Source organism: Sebastes fasciatus, chromosome 20, assembly GCF_043250625.1.
Source record: "Sebastes fasciatus isolate fSebFas1 chromosome 20, fSebFas1.pri, whole genome shotgun sequence".
NCBI classification, from domain to species: Eukaryota; Metazoa; Chordata; class Actinopteri; order Perciformes; family Sebastidae; genus Sebastes; species Sebastes fasciatus.
The window spans coordinates 2,299,680-2,318,842 of record NC_133814.1 but is presented as its reverse complement, the minus strand read 5'-3'; the positions used below and the strand labels follow the sequence as shown (position 1 = coordinate 2,318,842).

Sequence of the window (19,163 nt, the reverse complement as noted above, 5' to 3'; positions counted from 1 at the left end):
AAGTATCATTTTTACACTTGTGCAATTATTTTAATAGTTTCAATAATAATAATTGTTCCTATTTTTAATATTTCCCCTTGTTTATATTGTTCCTATTTTTATATTTCCTTCTATTTAAATTGTTCATATTTTGTTTCACTTTTGTTTTGCTTTTTTTTGTTTTACTGTGTTGTATCCTGCTTTTTGTTTTTACTGATGCTTCTCGTTTCTGCAATATCCCTTTTGCTGCGGTATACTGCAAATTCCCCCACTGTGGGACTAATAGAGGAATATCTTATCTTATCTTATCTTATCCTACGGTCAGGATCTGTAAAGCAACTAAAGCTGTCAAACCAGTGCTATTTATTTATTTATTATACTTTGGTTATGCATCTGCCAACTTAGGCCTATAATATTCCAATAATATTCCAACTGAAACATTATAGGGTTTAGGTGGTGTGTTTGTATATGTACTTATAGTGTAAATAGTTAAAGTGCTTTCCTGTGTTATTTGAACTATAATGCATTCTTAAAAAACAGCCCTTTACTGCTGATCAACTGTCTAAAGTATCATCAGTAACAGTTTCATGCAGTATTTTTTTTAATTCTGGGACCTGATCTGCACATGTGAGGCTTGTACATTGTACATGATTGGAAAATCAGTGAATTAGCTCTGTTCTTCACTCACATGTTGTTATGGTTTGCATTCTGTGCTTGTAGCCAGCTATAGACAGACATTTTGGGAAAAGTGTAAACAAGTCTATTATAGCCTTTTTCCTAACAAGTGCCTTAAATTGTATTTAGTGTGACTAATCCTATGTCTGTAACCTGCTAAGTCTATTCATCTAGGCAAAAAATAATGTTTATTAAAATGTATGTAAAAAATACAACCTAAATAGTGCATTAAAACAAATCAGTAAGATAATGTAAAAAAAGATGAAAAACAACTATATAATGTATCTTTAAACAGTAAATTAACTGTAAAATACTGTGAAATTAATAAAAAAAAAAAGTTCAAACTGTATTTTTCATTAACAGTACAAAGCTGTAAATTTCAGCAACAGTATAATAATGTTCATTTTACAGTAACATAAAGGCAACCCTGCTGCCAGTTCTTTACTGTTATTTTACTGGGAACCCCCCCCCCCACCTCCCTATCTGGAACAAGCACTACTATGTTGTCAAGGATAATACATGTGAATATAGTGGTGAAGCACAAAAACACTTTAAAACAGCTTTAATTTTTTCACGTAAATGGCAAGCCACATACGGCCATAAACACAACATTCTATACAACATAACCTCAAACAGACCTTTGAAAAAAAAAGATAATTATTAATACAATTACAGTAACTTTCAAAATGAGGCAAATTGTATATTGTAAAATACATTCTGAAAACTTGATATAAAACATCACTATTAACATCAACAAATTGTAACATATGTACTGTTATTGTACTAATGATAATTTTTAATATAATTTTTATAGAATGTTTTCTTTGTGGCTGCATTGTATGGAATATTGTTTCATTCAAGACATTCATCATTTCATCTTTCATCATTCATTCACCAGACATCATTTCAGACATAGCCTACTATGTCAGGTCAGTTATATTGTTGTATTATATTTTACATGGTAAATAAAACACAAATTTGTGAAAAAAATGCTTAACAATGGTGTTGCATTTGTATAGTATCAGGTTCGCTGTGAGGTTTACTGTACGTACAAATATGAAAAGTGTACATTATATGCTTACAATTGTATGAAATTCATTGTATGTTTATGCTGTAACTGTAGAGCACTCATCAAAGATAACCGTTTCCTCTGAATAAATCAAATGATTGGCCTGAATTTTAAAAAAAAGATAGTCTTCCAAAAAATGTCTTTAAAGGTCCCATATTGTAAAAAGTGAGATTTTCACATATTTTATATTATAAAACAGGTTTAAGTGCTATATAAAATACTGTTAAACTATCAAAACGCTCAATATACGGAGAAATACACGCAGCCCGTATACAGAAATTGTGTGTTTGAAACAAGCCGTTAGGATTTCTTTCCATTTGTGATGTCACAAATATACAATATTTAGACCATTACACGGTTTTAAACATAAACATTCTAAATGTGTCCCAGTTTATATCCTGTTGCAGTGTGTGTGAATGACATCAGCTGACAGGAAGTAAACATGGACTCAAGCTGTTGCCTAGCAACAGCTTGTTTCAAACGCACAGTTTCTGAATACGGGCTGTGTGTATTTCTCCGTATATTGAGCGTTTTGATAGTGTAACAGTATTTATATAGCACTTAAACCTGCTTTATAATAAAAGACAAGAAAATCTTACTTTTTTACAATATGGGACCTTTAAATCTACAGTAAACATTTTAGTATTGTCTGGTGTCTGTTACAATTGATCAAATGCAATTCATATGTACTAAACGTTGTAAAATGCATGAAATTCATTTAATTTAATTCAAGTGACCCAGTTTCTGAAACTCCCCTTATATTCCCAGAGAATTGTTAGAATTCTCAACATTCCCAGTTTGAAGTATACCTCCCTAAATTGCATGATGTTTCAGAAATTCCATCACCATGAGGAACGAGAAGGCATGGATGGATTAACCTGTTAGGAGGCCCCAGGTTTGTGGAACCCCTCCCCACACACTCAAACCTCGTACACACGGTGCAGTGTATCTACCCTGTTGTCTCCAAGCTCACATTAAACATCCAATGAAATGGAAACTTACACATCCTGGAAAAAAAGATGTTACTTCCTGGAAAACAGTGGCAACCCAATTGTGTCCAATTCAACTTTGGTGAATTTTGATACAGAAATGTGTGGCTATGACCGATGCAAACCGCCCTGACAATGCTGAACTTTGAAAAAAATAGGGCAAGAGAGTTCAAAACTGGGGAGGGGGCACCATCCAATTTTATTTTACCCTCCTCTGTTGTAGATTTTAGACAGGAGTTGATGGTACAAATACATATCTTAAATATATACAATGTGACATCGTCCCACTATAGCGACCAAGTTAATGAGCTTGCTAACTGACAGTTAGCTCACCAACTATCCATGTGAGTATTCATCAAGCCTCCATCACGGCCTATTCCACAGGGACTTTCTGGTGAAACCATGGATGTATTAAAGGAACTGGACACAGCGTTGGAGGCGGGGCCCCGGTCATTCCTATGAAAGTTGCTCAGTGGCGCATGAAGACAAAATGGCTTGACTTCCGTCTGGAAAAGTACCCGGACCTTGGGCACATGGAACATGCGCAGTAGCGTCCACTCGGTCACATGACTCGGTCACGGCATCCCAACGTCACGCTCCGGCCTCGATCTGGGTCTCACTCACATGAACAGAGGAAGGAAATAACTCTGGATTTGGCTATTTGTGTTTTACAACTTTAAAACTTATTTTTTTAAATAAGGGCTATTAGAGTGTTCGTACTGGGAAGTTGATTTCACCTCAGAAAAAATGATCCGCTGAGTTACAGACGTCTTTTCCCCAATGTAAGTCTATGGGAAAAAGTCTGTTTGGCATCACGGTAGCTGCAGTACCGCCATTTGGCCACTACGAAAGTTGGGATCAACAAGCCTGGGGGCTTGGGTGAAACCAGCCCTTTAGGTTGTCTGCATGTGTCAACTATAAGGGTGGCTTTATTTGGGAATACACACCCTATGAGCACAATGAAAACAATAATGAAGGTCTAGACTTAACACAGGGCCCATCTACAGGGCAACAAGACCCAATTCAGTTGGTGTTGCACTGCAATATGAAAACATGCACTTATATTAAGTACCATAACAAATTTGCAATTAATCAAATTATCACAAACCAACTGATACAAAAATGGGGCAGCTCGTCAATAACCCATCCATCTCAGGTGATAAAAGTAGTCAACAAGCTAAAGGTGATCAGAACTCGCTTTCCTCCAGAATTTCCTCCATGGTCTCCCCGAGCGTCATCTCTCCATCACTACTGGACAGGCTCTTCCTGGTGAGAAATTCAAGCCCTGTTGTATCACAGCCCCTCAGTCCCTGACTTCTAACTTCTCCAAATCCAAGTCCTACATCTCCTCCATGTACAGCCACCTGAAGCAGGTGCGGATGTGTTCTGGAAGGGCCACCCTCGTCGTAGGAGTCACTCTGCTGAGAGCGCGGTGGACGGCGCCCTCGAGTGCACTTCCACAGGTGCTTGAGGGGCACACTCCGAAAACAGCTCGTGAGCTGGAAGTGGTTGGTGAACAGGAAAAGCTGCCAGCGCTTCTTCAGTTCAGCTTGGACCTAAATTCCAGCATAAAGAAATGTGTCACCAGTTATACCATTATCAGGCCATTAAATAGGCGTTATCAGTTGCTATCAGCACCATAGATGTGGGTCTGTAGGGGCCTACTACACCTACTAGGTTGTAAAAGTGAAACTTAAAAGCAACACGCGTTTTGAACACAAACAAAAAGGCTTCTTTAGCTTCAAGCAACAAAACTACAATTTTTTAGCTTTAGGCAACAAAACTACAACTTCTTTAGGTTTAGGCAATAAAACTACAACTTCTTTAGGTTTAGGCAACAGAACTACAACTTCTTTAGGTTTAGGCAACAAAACTACAACTTCTTTAGGTTTAGGAAATAAAACTACAACTTCTTTAGGTTTAAGCAACAAAACTACAACTTCTTTAGGTTTAGGCAACACAACTACAACTTCTTTAGGTTTAGACAAAAAAACTACAACTTCTTTAGATTTAGGAAATAAAACTACAACTTCTTTAGGTTTAAGCAACAAAACTACAACTTCTTTAAGTTTAGAAAAATTACAGTACATACAGAATAAATGTACCTCTCCATTAGCAAAACAGTACAGCACAGCAACCAAGAATCCCTGAAAAAGGTTACACATTACAAATTATGGTTAATGTGGATTTATAACAAAATGACTTGCCATGTATGTATGTTTGAACTTTACAGGTGTTACCTGAAAGGAGCTGAGGGTGAGGTTGATGAAGTTCCTGGCGTAGCGACTGCTGCCCTCTATACATTCATCTATCAGCACAGTGAAGACCACTTCATGGATTCCCAGCAGAGGAATCAGTACCAGTGTTGCTCTGGCCAAGCTGAAGGGCATAAACAAAAACATACAGAGAAGCATAATTATAGACTGTTAGGACACATACAAGTAAAAGGTTTGCAACATTTATACTGACGCATGATTCAAGGTCCAAAGGACAAAATAGGGAACAAAGTAAAGCTTTGTAAATGTATGCATGAGCTTCACTCCAGTGGTGACATTAATGGTAAAGAGGCCAGAGCTTAAAGCCCCCCTCCAGACAGTTTTACTTCCTGTTTTTTGGTTAACGTTCTTTCTCAAACAGAGAATGGGGGTCAGATGTAATTCATTACCATGGCAACCAGATTGCATCGTTTTTCAACCCAGTTTAGATGAAACCAGTTTAGATGAACTTACTGTTCATCAGACCACAAATTAGACAAGAATAAGCACAACACACCGACTCTATCTCTCTCTTTCTCTCTTCTTCACCGTCTCCTCCTGGCGAGGCGGCCGTCTAGCTGCTGCTGCACCGAGGAGCCGCACCGCTGCACGCCGGCCACGGCTCACCGGAGGACGGATAGGCATGTTGCCGAGGTCCGCCGTTTGAAATGCTGTTTCGGGATGTTTTGGCGGTGCTAAAACCGGCCATTCTCCCCTCAGCTCCAGCACCGACACCGGGCTGCACTGTGATTCGTTTATTTCTCTAACGGGACTTTTCTTGTGTTTTCTTTTGGGCGGAAAGTTGTGCTCCCCGTCATTCTGACCTGCTAGAGGCCGGCAAACCTCCAAAACAGCATCAGATGTTTTCCGTTAATTTATCTCCAGCAGGAGGAGACGGTAAAGAAGAGAGCGAATGAGAGAGACAGTCGGTGTGTTATGTTGATTCTGTCGGTGGGATTTTGTGTAATTCACTGCGTTGACTGCAGCCGTTCACCGTGCACACAAATGCCATTGTGAAAATAAACACACTAAGTAAGGTGGAGGAAACTAAAAAATAAAATGAAAACTCTCAGTTAGCTAATGCAACAACTTGGGCTAGCTAACTACAGTTAACTAGCTAACTAACTAGAAACTGACAGACAGATAAGCAGACTTTTGCTGCTCAGACTCAAACGAGCGCCTGAACAAGCTTGGAGCGTGACCTTTGACCTGCAGCTTCTGCTATACGTCATATTCTCATTTTACCAACAACCGTCTTTTTTAAATTTTGAGCACAAAATGAAGTTATTTGTGCCACAGTGTGGCTGATCAACTTAGTCAGGAAATGATTCAAATAAATATGAAATATCATAGAAATGCCAAAATACACTGGAGGGGGGCTTCAAAGGCATGACATTTGAATTTGTGCTGTACATGGGAGTGATTGACATTTAAATGTTTAACCAGGAACCTGCTGTACTGTTTAAAGACACCACTTGACTTCACTTCTTGAATTTCCCTCGGGATCAATAAAGTTACTATCTATCTATCTATCTATCTATCTATCTATCTATCTATCTATCTATCTATCTATCACTTATGAAATGGCTCTCTCAAGGTCAAACATGTTTCCTGACATGTGGATTTGGAAGCAGTGAGTCAGGGCAGGAAAGAATACCTGTATCTGTAGTCTGTAAACTTCACCTGATCTGCTTTCAGCTTGGACAACAGCAGCATCAGAATCTTGATGAATATGAAGAAAATGACCTGCAACACACATCCAGGGGAGATTTAATGGAAATGCATCCGATAAAACAAAATACTTCGTGGCTGACGAGACTAAATTCACATGAAAATGTGCATCTGAGAATTAGGGGTGTAAGAAAATATTTAAAAAAAATCAAATATCGCAACAATGTATTTTGTGATACTATATCGATTCTCAAAAACACTGTAACAATTTTTAAAGGGGACATGTCATGCTCATCTTCAGGTTCATACTTGTATTTTGGCTTTCTACTAGAACATGTTTATATGCTTTAATGTTCAAACAACACATTATTTTCCTCATACTTTCTGTCTGAATATACCTGTATTCACCCTCCATCAGAAACGCTCCATTTTAGTGCATTTCAACGAAATGGCAACAGAATTTCGTTGCTAGGAAACAGCTTGGGTCCATGTTTACTTCCTGTCAGCTGATGTCATTCACATCCACTGCAACAGGAAATAAACTTGGACATATTTAGATTGTTTACGTTTAAAACTGTGAAATGGTCTAAATATTGTAGATTTGTGACATCACAAATGGACAGAAATCCTGACGGCTGTTTCAAACGCACAGTTTCTGTATACAGGCTGTGTGTATTTATCTGTGGATTGAGCATTTTGATACTTTCATAGTATTTATATAGCACTTAAACCTGCTTTATAATATAAAAGACATGAAAATCTGACTTTTTACAATATGTGACCTTTAATCAATATGTTTAAATACAAAGATTAACTCAATACTTTATTTAATTTGCAAAGATATGCACCCTCTCAGTGTATGTGCCATCTCAAAGTGATGTTGGATGTTACAGTTACTGTGATAAATGCAAATCCCACTGTTCTGATTGCACAAAAAAGTTAACTTTTTTTAACCAGATTTTTTTGCATATGATGGTGTGTTCTTTATACTATGACAGTTTTCCTAAAACTAGATAAAAAAATCACAATATATCGCCTTGCTTACAGTATCGCAATATATTGAATCGTAACCCCTGTATCATGATACGTATCGTATCGCCAGATTCTTGCCAATACACAGCCCTCAATGCAAATTTATACACTGAGAAATTAGTACTCATGCTTGTGACTACTACAGTATACATCAGCTTCTATCTCACATGCCCTCACAAGACAGGGAGTGTTAGACACAGTATGAAATCAGAGTGACATTTACAAGACTCACAGGAGCGTCGTGATGTTTCTGTAACTTAACATGAACATCAGGTTGAATAACTGTACTGTGGTTCTTAGAAAGGCTTGCAAGGACTGGTTCAGAAACTTCACTTACCAGCACCGATAAAGTAATCGGTCCCCTTATTATCCACCAGAACCATCTGTTCACAATCGACCAGCATCTTAGGAATAAAAAGGAGTTTAAAAAAGTCAAGAAATGGAGAACATTTGTATTAGTTTACTTGATTCATTGTGAAGTATGTAAGTAAATACTCACTCTGTGTTTTCATATACAATCTTGACCACTGTCCATGGTGTTACAAACAAAATAGGTGTTCCTGAAAAGCATAACATGCAACATGTTTAATTATGTTTAACATGTTTAAATACTACCGCTTGGTCAGTTCCCTTCGGCATGTGATGTTGACGCACCAAGCCACCCTTTAGCGTCTATACCAGGTTTTAATCTGACCCCAATGTAAATCCATCTGCGTCATTATTAGACAGTCAGAGGAAACTGATGTAGTATAAAGTGTGAGATAGTCCACTTAGGGCGGGCGGGAGGGGAAGTTGGATGGGTCAAACAAACAGGACTTTCATCCTGCTTGCCTTCACTCACGCACCGCGCTCGTTCTCGCGCTTTCGGTCGACTCTCACGTGCATGCGCGCACACTACACACTGCAGAAGAGTTAGTTTAGCTCTGAGAATATCTAGTGAATGTACAGTGGACGTTTGTGCAGAAATAACCTGAAAATGAGCACGATATGAGACCTTTAATTTTTCTCTGGCGGACACTACGCACATAACCGCGAGCTTCAATGCTCGTGCTCAAAGTGACAATAATCAAGTTAATATCCTCGTTTGCATCCTCATTTTATATAAACTAATCAGCCGTTCCTCGTCCATGTTGCGGCGCTCTCAATGCAAGCGACAGAAATAAATAGGAACAGGGTGTCCACCAAAGGTTCAGCTCAAAACGTCACGTCGCTTGCGGCTAGTTAAGACACTCCAATAGAAAAACTGTGTAATCAAGCTGATTTTGTCGCTGACGCTCGCTCGCGTCGCATCCAGTTAGGACACGGTGTAAGCCTAACCAAGTACTTTTGTTGCGTAAATAAACCTAAAAAACAAAGTAAAACTGTATGCATGTAACAAACGGAAACTGTGTGGTTCCTGTAAACACAGAAGTTTCTTTTGAACTGACGCTATGCACGTAACGGGCGGAAAGTGACACGCTGTGCCCTGACCCTCCCAAAAGTGACACGAGAGGGATACGTCATAGTTTGAAGCGTTGGGCCCAGGGTCTGAAATTCACCTTTTTCCTCACCTGCCACTGTGGCAGGTCACATTTCTACCGGCCACTCATGTTTTTTTGTCTGCCACTTCTGAAATCTAGGTAGAATGCTTTAAAATTGTAAACACTGAGTCAGTGGTACCAGACTGTAGAATTATGGAATATCATGTAACCTTAATCCATGACTATATTTGGTAACATTTCATTTTACAGGTCCGCAAATTTCATGGTAATTAGGTGATAATTTAAATTTCTTTGGAATTACTGCCAATTACTGATTTAATAATCATATACTAAAATAGTATATAATCGTTAAAATAGGGCCCTTAGGCGCTGCTCTTCATCGGAGGTGGAAAACCAAAACTAATAGAAGACACTTCTGATCAGACACAAATCTCACCATTGTGTGACTTATTGTCGACACAGATATAACCTGGTAGCTGATGTCATGTTTCAGGGAGTTTTTAAAGAAATTTCAAAGAAGTTATTTGCTAATAATTATCTATTTACCAGCATACATGGAAATAAAGCATATCAATTAACTTTAAATTCTTTTCTTGGAAATGTATTAAATAAATTACCAGCTATTGAGAAATAGCGGAATATAATTATTAAATAAAGTAATTTTCAATAAATGTATTGGTAATATTGGGGTAATTTGGCAGTAATTCCAAAGAAATTTAGAAATTACTTGCTAATTATCACCTAATTACAGTTACATTTGTGGATCTGTAAAATTAAGTGTCACCATATATTTAAGTTAGGCTTTGGAATTGCTTTTTAAGAATAATATTTCCTAATATAAGGAAAACATGTCTGCCATGGTGGCAGGTGACCTGAAATTTTCACCTGCCACAGCCAACATTTAGCCTGTATTTGGCAGGTGGCAGGTGCTACTTTCATTCCCTGGTTGGGCCACTGACCAAGCGGCGGTATTTGATGTGTTGGCAGTGAGGATGTGTTGGGCTTACCCCATCCTAGCAGCATGTATTTCTTCAGCAGACGTCTCTTGGTCAGCACAGCTGTGAAGAGCAGCATGTGGAGGAAAATGGCCTCCACCAAGAGCCAGAAGTAGTTACAGGCCACAAAGTACTCCATGCACACTTTGGAGAATTTACACATCAACGCTATCTGTTGAGAAATATGTTTTATTAGTGTTGCAAATAGTTTGGCTGATTCAAACTGCTTTGGAGGAAAATATCTCTTTCCCCCTGTGATTACTATGTTGGGGGACTTCACCGATCTGAATCTTCCCTCTCAGAGGATAAGGGGTTTTGTTAACCTGGCAATCACGGCTGCCAATAGATGTATCACATCTAAGTGGAATCATGAGGATCCCCCTGATATCACTCAGTGGATTAATGAGGTAAATCCATGTGCTCCCTTGGAAAAAATAACCTATGCTATAAGAGGCAGCCCACAGCTTTTCTATAGGATATGGGATCCATTGATCACTTATATAGAATCTTCTTAACCTAACCTTTCTATGGTATTTACTTAATTATTATTTTCTATGTGCTGTTTTCTTTTTTTCTACATTTATTGAATTAATTAATTAATTAATTTAAGGTTTCTATCTTACAACCATGAATTATATTATTGCTGTACTTTTTACTTTTAATTCTAACTAACTAATTCAATTATTTAAAAACATATTTTTATGTTATTTTTTCTGTAACTTTACCTCTCGGGGTGGGAAGAAGGCTGGACCTGTCTCTGTGTGGGAGTGGGAAGCGATGTGTATATGTTGATATTAAATGTTAAATGTAAGATATCATTTTTTTAATATTATGGCACCGGTGTAATGTTTGTTATGTTAAAATTGGAAAGAATTTTCCCCCCAAAAAAAGAAAAGCCAGGTTCTCACGTATCTGCTAATATGTGAATAATAAGAATGTTTTTTTATACCGCAGAGCTCGAGTAGGAGTTCCATCCAGGGTCGTCCTTGGGTAGCTTGGAATACATGACGTATAATACGATTTCCTTGGAGATGACAGCCGTGGCTCTCAGGATGAACGACACAAACAGATTCATGTGAATGTAGTTCCTGGTACAGTGGAGCTTCCTGGTAAGCAGATACAGAAGCAATTTAAGGGAAGGCATTGATCCATGCGTCCTGCGCTACTGTAAAAGCATTACTGAGGGTATATGTTATGTCATAAGAGGGGATGAAAAAGGATCATGCATACTACAGGAAGCAGTTCCTGTCTTTTACAATGTCATTTATAAGGATTTATCATCTTCATAGTCTTGTAAATGTCTCTTTGTGCCTCCTCTTTCTAAAGCTGGTGAATCTGTCCCATACCTTATTGATTGTCTATCAGAATGACTAAACGGTGGCTTTAATACTGCTTTCAGGACTGTACATCTCCAATTTCATCACATTGTAATGAAATTGAAAAGAAAAAACAAAAACAAAACAAGACCTATGTACAGATGCAGGTACTTTGAAATATTGAACACATGACTTGACTTAATTTGCAGATTACAAATTTTTAAATTTAGCAACGCACTTTTTAACACACACATTTTACAGATTAAAATGTATCACTTTTAAACTATTACATGTACTCTTTGGAGTTTTAGACCACTCTCTGAGACCCACAATAGACCTGTTTTTGTAATAATGCACCATTGGCATTACACTTTTACAACTCAAACATGACTGTAAGATAAAGATAATCCTTGAACTGCAAGTCAAACTTCACATCCTTGTTGCCACCGTTTCCTCAGATCTCTGTACTTAGTTTGGTGAGTATATATATAATGTTATCATAAAGGAGAGAAATGAGGACCAAAGCAGTGCAAATAAGATCCAACTTGTAATAAAGTAGAATTTGAATTTTTTTTGCCCTTTCTCCACACAAAATGTACAATTTTGATTGCGTGACCACCAGAAACCCCTTCACCCCCGGCCACTGACCTCAACATGCCCATCAGGAGAGTTGCCAGTGTGAGAGAGGACAGGGACAGGGAATAGCCAATGACAGAGATGAGCCTGAGGGATGTCTGGCGAAGCATTTCATCCTCCTGATGGAGAGAATAATAACAACACCTCTTCAGATGTTTGTAATAAAGAGAGACATTTTCAGCTCCAACACTTAGGGGGGAGCAGAAACTGTGTATCTTACATCCTCCTCCTCTCCTCCTCCTCCTCACCTTGTCTTTGAAGTAATGGTCTTCTTTACATTCTGATTCATCCCTCCAAGGCTCGGAGGAATTCTCCCTCCGTCGCCATCTCCCGTTTTCTAAACATTCTCGGTGTGCTCTCCTGGAGTCGTCTGCAGGTAATTGAAAGACACATTGATATTGATATGCAATTTTCACTCTTCATACATCATTTAGGTCAAAATGTAGGAAATCTTGTGCTGGTCGCAGCCATATTACTATGTAATCAAACAGACTGGCACGATTCGGCTCGAGGAGCCTGAAAATGACAAGAACTCCAAGCAACTGCCCCATAGGCATGCTAACCAAGACCAAAAGTTTCTGGAGAACAGCAAACAGTACCAGTTTTCTAACCTAATCCCATGCTCATCTTTTTGCCTCTACACACATAAAAATGTCATCAAAGCGTTCGGCAGAGTCCTTTTGGTCCCTTTTCACAGCAACCATTTTGACATGTCATAGCAATGTAAACATATATGTAATTAATCAAAGTAATTATGGTCCCATTCTATTAAGTGTGTCACAGTCATTCCAGTCAGCCAGCATGCACAATACCAGGGCCCTGGCCCACCTACATGGAACAGGGCCACAAGTTATTAATAATGTAACCCTAATATAATATAATATAATATGATGTAATATAATATGTAATTAATGTTATTAATTAAACCTGTGTAATGACACCTGTGTTTACCCTGCAATGACATGTAAAAATGGCTTCTGTAAAAAGGGCCTATACAGGGCTCCTGTCTGTCCCCAGAGCGAAAAAACAAGTCAGCAGTCCAAAAGGCCATTTCCTTCTTATGGAATAACCTCCCTATGGACATCAGACAGTCAGATTCTGTCTCTCCCCTAGTATTTCAAAATGAAAGTGCATATAGCTCAACTTTTGTCAGGACTTAAGCCTGGGACATACCAGGAACGTCAGGAGCACGTGGCGGCTGCGTTACCTGTTGTTTTTTATTTCGGCGTCTGTGTTAACAGGTGAGAGCAGCCACCCTGCCCACGTGAGACGCACGTCTCGCGCACGTCACATGTGCATCACACGCGCGTCTCAGCTGTAACAGACAGTGAAAGTGATCTATTGACTGTATATTGACATCATATCAGCTACATTACTACAGTTTCGATGTCTATCTGTAGAATATGTCATGGACATGTAAAAAAAGTAAATACTTATTTTTGAATCAACACTTCCTGCTTTTATTTCAATTTAAAAGCCCTCAAGTGTCTTTTCTGTGGACAGAATTCATTCATTTGTTAACACGAGGCTTTTATTCTGAAATATGTGCAGGACAGTGATGTGAAACATGCAGTGACTTAGAGAGCTCCATGAATTGATAAAGTAAGGGGTTTAAATCAACACTTCCTGCTTTCATTTTGAAATAAAAGCCCTCAAGTGTTTTTTCTGTGGACATAATTCCTTCATTTGTTAACACAAGGCTTTTATTCTGAAATATGTGTCGGACAGTGTTCTAGAACATGCAGTGACTTGGAGAGCTCCATGAATGAATATAGTATGGAGTTTGTTTTAATTGTCAATTATTACTATTATTTACAAATTACCACACGTTTCTTAACCTTTCTCTCTCTAAAATAAATATAAATGATATTTATAATGAAATGAAATGGCCATTAAAAGGCAAACTCTATGTAGAAAGAAAGAGCTGGCAGCAGCTGCAGTAGCAGAAACGCAGCTGAAACACAGCTGGTGTGAACGCCTGACGCGTGAATCACGCAGCCACCACGCCACGCAGACGCCACGCAGACGCCACGCAGACGCCACGCGCTCCTGACATTCCCTGTGTGTGCCAGGCGTTAGACCTCCGCTGATGTTTAAGGAAACCTCGAATCCTTCTCAGTACACTTAAGCTCATTTAAGTACTTGCTCTAAAACTCCCATTTGAACATCTTTCTTTGCTCACCCTATATTTTGCATTCTTCATCCCTTTCCCACTCATCCAACTATTCATACTGCTTTCGCTGCTTTTTCATGTATTTTCTACTGATTCGTACTCCATTCAAACCTTAAAACCTTCCACATCTTTCAGACATTAGAAGTTTTATACAACTTTTAAACATTATGGGTGTTATTCAACTTTTAAAGCCAACAATGCAGCTTAGCATCAGCTTTTCAACAAACCTTGAAATATTAGACATCTTTCATACATTATCTGTATTATTCAACTTTTAAAGCCAGCAATGCAGTGCAGTATCCGATTTTCAACATCCAGCATTCACATCGCAATTTCTTCAGAAATTGCCTTTTTGTGACCTCATACATGAGTTGTTTTTGAAGTGAAGTGGTAAACCATAACATTACCCTCACTAATCCACGGTAAGTACGACGGACAGGGGACGGACACGTTCCCAGGAGATGAATGGGGCCAACACACAAATCTGTCGAACATTCCTTTACAGAAGACTCCTGTAAAACAAGATTAATCAAGTTTTCACAAAGGTAATAACAATCAATCAAGATCATTAACGTTAGAACTCTTGACAGGAGGCTCACCAGTTTCTGAGAATGCGCTTGTTGCCAGAGTGCTGTTGCAGTTCTCCAAGTATTTGGTCCGTTTCGCTATCAGACTTTCAAGCACTGAGCCTGTTACCTGCATGTGGATGTAAAAAAGTAAGAGATTAGTTACATTTAAGAGAATGCTGGCATTGAAGTGTACATAAAAGATTGTAACGGGTATTGGTAGGACAGAGGATCTAAATCAGATAAGCAAACTGGGGAAACTGTAAACTGGGGAATTTATTTCTTCGGTGGACTACATTTACCATCAGCGATGATTGGACATCCACATAAAAGGTGGCACGTTATCCCTTAAAGTTACGTGTATTGTCCGGAATTGGTAATTAGGCTTGACCTCCTAATTAATTACATTATTTGCAATTTGTGATAGAAATTCTTTGGACAGAAAGAGTATGGGATCCTTCACATACTGCAGGTTCGCATTGGTTAAATTTAGATACACGGGAGTCATTTGAGACGCGTATAAAAAGATGCTGAAAAAGCTTCCATCGAAAGAAAGGGGAAAGTATGCTAATAAGTAACTAGAAGTGCAGTCAGAGAGCGCAGATCTCTGCCAAGGCAGGTTTCATGTACGTCGCTACCCCCCCCGGATTACCACCAAAATCTAAAGGATTGTTCATTGTGCCACACCTCACCCCTCCAAAAAATTTCATTCAAATCCATCCCGACTTTTGGAGTAATCCTGCTAACAGACAAACCAACAAGCCAACATACCAACAAACCAACAAACCAACAAACCAATGCGGGTGAAAACATAACCTCCTTCCTAGGCTTCGGCCTTGACGGAGGTAATAATCATAATTTTAAAGGGGATATCGTGCTCATTTTCAGGCTCATACTTGTATTTTGGATTTCTAATAGAACATGTTTACATGCTTTAATGTCTGCTTGAATATACATGTATTCACCCTATGTCTGAAACACTCTGTTTTAGTGCATTTCAATGGAATTGCAACGGAATTGCGTTGCTAGACAACAGCTTGGGTCCATATCTACTTCCTGTCAGCTGATGTCATTCACATACACTGCAACAGGAAATAAACTGGGACACATTTAGAATGTTTACATTTAAAACTTTGAAATGGTCTAAATATTGTAGATTTGTGACATCACAAATGGACAGAAATCTTGACGGCTTGTTTCAAATGCTCAGTTTCTGAATACGGGCTGTGTTTACTTCTCTGTGGATTAAGCGTTTCAATACTTTCACAGTATTTATATAGAACTTAAACCTGTTTTAAAATATAAAAGCCATGAAAATGTCACTTTTTACAATATGGGACCTTTAAGTTCAGTCAACTCAACATTTTAACTGAACTAATGATCATAACTTCTAAATGTTTCTTGACTTGAGAGTGGAAATCCTATCTGTATAAAATTGATTTAATGAAATAAAATTAGTTGATCGAATCAAATTAATTATAAAATGTTATAGTACAATCCATTTCAATCTGCACCTGAATGGATGTGGTGAATGTAGTGGATGTTGCAGTGTTTGTATTTACCCACTTGGTGGGAGTATTCAATAAGCACCATCTTCACTAACACAGGGGACATTTTCACCTGTGTGCAATCTGTAATTGATGCAGGCAATTTATCAACCTGGCTTTCTGCATCAGTGTCATGTCTGCAGCAACGCAAACAAACCTCTCTATTTATTGTTGATGTCAGTCCGTGGGTGTGTCCCTGACTAAAGGTTATTGTATTTGACAGCTATCATATTAATTAATGGTCACAAATCATGATTATTCCTTAATGCCCTGTCATTAACGAAACAAATTAGCATTTTCTTTATTTGAGAAGCAAACTTCAGACCACAGCTGCTATCTCTGTCATTTATAATGTAAGGACCGAGGACAGTACCTTTCCTGTCTTGGCAGCTGAAGCAGCTGAACTCTACAAACCCCCGTGTCCTTTTTGGCTGCCTGCGGTGGCTCATCCGCCACCTGGGTCACAAAGATTTCTCATGTCACACAGAGGATGCTTCAATTTGCTGAGGCTCGTCTTGACAAGACTCCGTCCAAAGCGGTACCACCAAGACAAGGCGCCCGATTCGACTGTTATCAGGTCATTAAATAGGTGTTATCAGTCGCTATAAGCACCATAGATATGGGTCAGTAGGGACCTATTACACCCACTACGTTGTAAAAGTGAAAGTGAAACTTAAAAGCAACACGTTCTAACATGTTATAAAATTGAATGAAACGTCACATTTTTTAAAACAAACAAAAAGGCTTCTTTAGATTTAGGCAACAAAACTTCAACTTCTTTAGGTTTAGGCAAAACAACTACATCTTCTTTAGGTTTAAGCAACAAAACTACAACTTCTTTAGGTTTAGACAACAAAACTACAACTTCTTTAGGTTTATGCAACAAAACTACAACTTATTTAGGTTTAGGAAACAAAATTACAACTTCTTTGGGTTTAGGCAACAAAACTACAACTTCTTTAGGTTTAGGCAACACAACTACAACTTCCTTAGGTTTAGGCAACACAACTACAACTTATTTAAGTTTAGGCAACACAACTACAACTTCTTTAGGTTTAGGCAACACAACAACAACTTCTTTAGGTTTATACAATAAAACTACAACTTCTTTAGGTTTAGGCAACAAAACTTCAACTTCTTTAGGTTTAGGCAAAACAACTACATCTTCTTTAGGTTTAAGCAACAAAACTACAACTTCTTTAGGTTTAGACAACAAAACTACAACTTCTTTAGGTTTATGCAACAAAACTACAACTTATTTAGGTTTAGGAAACAAAATTACAACTTCTTTGGGTTTAGGCAACAAAACTACAACTTCTTTAGGTTTAGGCAACACAACTACAACTTCCTTAGGTTTAGGCAACACAACTACAACTTATTTAGGTTTAGACAAAAAAACTAAAAACGACAAAAACGTGTCTATTGAGGGACTAAGAGGATTCAAATTAAATGTTATAGTTTTAGAGACCATGAGGCATAATTCCACCTGTGTTGGACACCTTTGACTGTGACTCACTGTGAAGTCCAAAGCTAAGTAAGACTTAAATACAAGTTAATTGAAAGGCCTAATTTGTGTGTGCATGCATGTGTGTGTGTTAAGTATTAATTTACCTGGAGGTTGAAGATAACAAAGAAGAATAAGCGCAGGAACGTGTGTCCGGCTGTGGTCCGGGTCCTCTTGTGCCAGGTCGGCAGCGGGGTTGGCATGGTTACTGTGTGTTTACATTGAAAGCAGCAGGTTTTCTAGTTTCTCAGCTGGTTTGCAACCTCATACCTCACCCCTGCACTTTGCAAGGCCTCTCACTCATCCTCGTTTTATCTCCGCTTAGCTCTCTTCGCCTCGTCGCACCAGGTAGCCCCAGAATATTGAGAATTTGTTGGATGAAGGATTGGTTTGCAAGACCAGAAATTGTTCTTGTTCTCCAGTTAGTGTGATAGTTGTCAAGTTTCATTTAATTACTCAAAATCTTCTTGATCTTTTCCAATTATTTTCAAAGAATCCAAGCTGGTTCTTCCAATAAACTGATCTTTGTCTTCCACAAATGTTAATGATAGATTTAATTCGGTAGGTTATCCTCAATGAAGAAGTCCAGTTCCAGTCCTACTGTCCGTGGCGACCTCTCAGGCTGAGGAGGAGGTGGATCTATCCATAGTCCCTATAGACAACTGAGAGCGCCTGTGGATCCTCACCCAAGAGACCGCCTCTCCCGCTGCGTCCTCCCCCAACCAATCAAGATAAGGCCCGAGGAAGGCCAGCTACATAACTGGACTAACTTTGCTGTCCAGGAAAATTGATCACACAGGAGCAAATGGGCACACTGTCTATAGGTCTAATGTAGCCATTATGAGCACAAATCCTAATACATGGATGAAGTACACACACACACGCACACACGCACACACACGCACACGCACACACGCACGCACGCACACACACGCACGCACGCACGCACGCACGCACGCACGCACGCACGCACGCACGCACGCACGCACGCACGCACGCACGCACGCACACACACACACACACACACACACACACACACACACACACACACACACACACACACAGCAGCAAAAAACACCTGTACTGTAGACAGAGAGGGAAGACGCTGACGCCTCCCTTCTGTTTAGCTATCTCACACAGTTACTGAGCATCAGCCAGCATGGCTGACACTAATGGGGACCTAGTGTAAACTATCAGCACTCAAAGCCAAACACAGGCAAGCAAATGGGGAGAGCAGGGAGCCAAAGTTACCTGCACAAGCCTCGTGCCCCGCAT

At 39.0% G+C, this 19,163-nt stretch overlaps 1 protein-coding gene across 1 annotated transcript; it reads right to left on the bottom strand.

Annotated features, from left to right (window-relative positions):
• Positions 1–1,200: 1,200 nt before the first annotated feature.
• glp2r (glucagon-like peptide 2 receptor) lies at positions 1,201–18,529 on the bottom strand. Its single transcript, XM_074619852.1, has 13 exons — positions 17,996–18,529; positions 14,871–14,967; positions 14,679–14,783; positions 12,347–12,468; positions 12,111–12,217; positions 11,096–11,252; positions 10,159–10,318; positions 8,170–8,230; positions 8,008–8,074; positions 6,625–6,713; positions 4,953–5,091; positions 4,818–4,859; positions 1,201–4,268 (listed from the first exon to the last, which is right to left on the bottom strand). The coding sequence occupies exons 1-13, from the start codon at positions 18,089–18,091 to the stop codon at positions 3,900–3,902; spliced, it is 1,611 nt and encodes a 536-aa protein (XP_074475953.1). The 5' UTR covers positions 18,092–18,529; the 3' UTR covers positions 1,201–3,899.
• Positions 18,530–19,163: the final 634 nt, after the last annotated feature.

What these genes read in the sequence shown, in the direction of transcription:
- glp2r (XM_074619852.1), bottom strand. Translation starts at nt 18,091, where the DNA reads ATGCCAACCCCGCTGCCGACCTGGCACAAGAGGACCCGGACCACAGCC. An exon ending in CTCCTGATGGGCATGTTGAG is followed by an intron (nt 11,253 to 12,110) that starts GTCAGTGGCCGG and finishes TCTGCTTACCAG; the next exon opens with GAAGCTCCACTGTACCAGGA. An exon ending in ACTGTTTTGCTAATGGAGAG is followed by an intron (nt 4,269 to 4,817) that starts GTACATTTATTC and finishes GCTGGAATTTAG; the next exon opens with GTCCAAGCTGAACTGAAGAA.